This window comes from Manacus vitellinus, unplaced genomic scaffold (assembly GCF_001715985.3).
Source record: "Manacus vitellinus isolate BGI_N305 unplaced genomic scaffold, ASM171598v3 scaffold_75_pilon, whole genome shotgun sequence".
Classification (NCBI taxonomy): domain Eukaryota; kingdom Metazoa; phylum Chordata; class Aves; order Passeriformes; family Pipridae; genus Manacus; species Manacus vitellinus.
Window position 1 is genome coordinate 678,093 of NW_021940789.1, and position 1,597 is coordinate 679,689.

Below are 1,597 nucleotides of genomic sequence, written 5' to 3' on the forward strand. Positions count from 1 at the left end.
GGTCCCACCAGCTCCACAGGGTGGGGCTGGGATGGGGGTAAAGAGGAATAAATCAGGAAGGAGGGGATTTTTTCTCAAATAAAATCAAAATCAAATCAGGTAAATCAAAGCCACCTCCAGTGATTTGGAGGCATCAAGGTGATCCTTTGTGAACCTCCCTGAGCATCCCTGCTGAGGGAAGTGACCTGCTCACACTGCAGGTTTTGTTTTCTGCCATGTCCTTTTCCTACACTGATTTTAATGATGAGAAATGTGTGTTTTGAGTTGATGCTGAGCCATCTTTAATTAGTATCGATTGCAGGGCATAATTAGGAGGTTCATACCCATAATAAGCACACAACAGGGCATATCTCTTAATAGTGGGACAGAGCTGGACCCTCCTCCTGCCTCTGAGTGGCTGATGGGCTCCAGTGCAGGAGGGGAAGGGCCGTTCCAAGGGAAAGAAATGAAATATCAAAGCAAAATAAATCAATGAAATTAGCTTGTGAATAGGGGGAAAACTGTTTACTGAGGAGCTTGAGATGGTCACAGGATTTCCTAAGAAGTGATACAGGAGCTCAAAACACCCAGTGCTGTAAATTTTGAAATATTTGGGAATGCAGAGGTAAATATTTGGAAAGTAGTATTTGAAATAAACTCCTTCCAGCGCCTGCAGGGGAATTTCTTGTTGCTCCCTGGACTGCTGGGTGGGACAAAGGAGGTTATGGGTTTGTGGTAGCTTCAGTGAGGGTTAGAAAAAGAAGGAAATAGCCTGGGCTATTTCCCACCATGGGCTCCTGGGGATGCTGTTCCTCAGTTTCCCTGCCTGCCAAGCGGCCTTTGGGGAGGGGAAGGGTGGCAGAATGAGCTGCTTTCCCCATGGTGCTGAAATCCATGTTTCCCCCTTCCTGTATTAGACTGAAATTATTTTGCAAATGTGTTCCTGCACTGAAAGGAGGCTCCTGCAGGGCAGGACTTGGTTAGACTGGAGCCTTGCATGGAGCAAAAAAACACGTGGGTGTCTCCAGGACTCGCGGTGTCTTTTCCCACCTTGGCTGGTTGTTGTCAGTTCCTGCAGCTCTTTTCTTTTTTAGCAACTCTTGGGGGTGGTTTGGCACCATTTCTGTGACATCTCCTGGGCTGGTGGGAAGCTCTGAGCAAAACTCCTGGAGCAGCAGTGTGGATTCCTGGGAGGTTTTCCTATGGATCAACCTGGGCACGTGTTTTGGGGCCGGTTTGTGCCCCTCTGCCACGGGGCTGCTCTCGTTGCAGGCGTCCTGTCTCTGTGGCTCTGCTCCGTGTCTGCTCTGTGGCTGCTGCCCCTCGGCCAAGAACTCCACCATCTCCCGCCTCCTCTTCACCTTCTTCCTCTTCCTCGGCACTCTGGTGTCCGTCATCATGATAATCCCCGGCGTGGAGAAGGAGCTGCACAAGGTAAATAACTCCTGGAGGTCACTGGGGAGAAGTTCAGTTCCCCGTGAGTACGTGAGGCTGAAGCAGAAAGGGAATTTTTGGGGCATGATGTGCTTCTGTTCCTCTTTGTCTGAGCACCTCTCTGGAAGAAGTTGTTGTTAACCCCGGTTTTCCACAGAGGGGAAAATGCAGTGGGATATAATTT

The 1,597-nt window shown here is 49.5% G+C and overlaps 1 protein-coding gene across 1 annotated transcript in view; it reads left to right on the forward strand.

Annotated features, from left to right (window-relative positions):
- The first annotated feature begins 1,009 nt into the window (after window positions 1-1,009).
- The window catches only part of SERINC2 (serine incorporator 2), a 6,797-nt gene continuing 6,209 nt past the window's right edge, over window positions 1,010-1,597 (forward strand). The window contains exon 1 of the mRNA XM_029964596.1: window positions 1,010-1,413. Coding sequence (XP_029820456.1) covers window positions 1,378-1,413 — 36 coding nt within the window. The 5' untranslated portion in view covers window positions 1,010-1,377. The remainder of the gene's footprint in view (window positions 1,414-1,597) is intronic.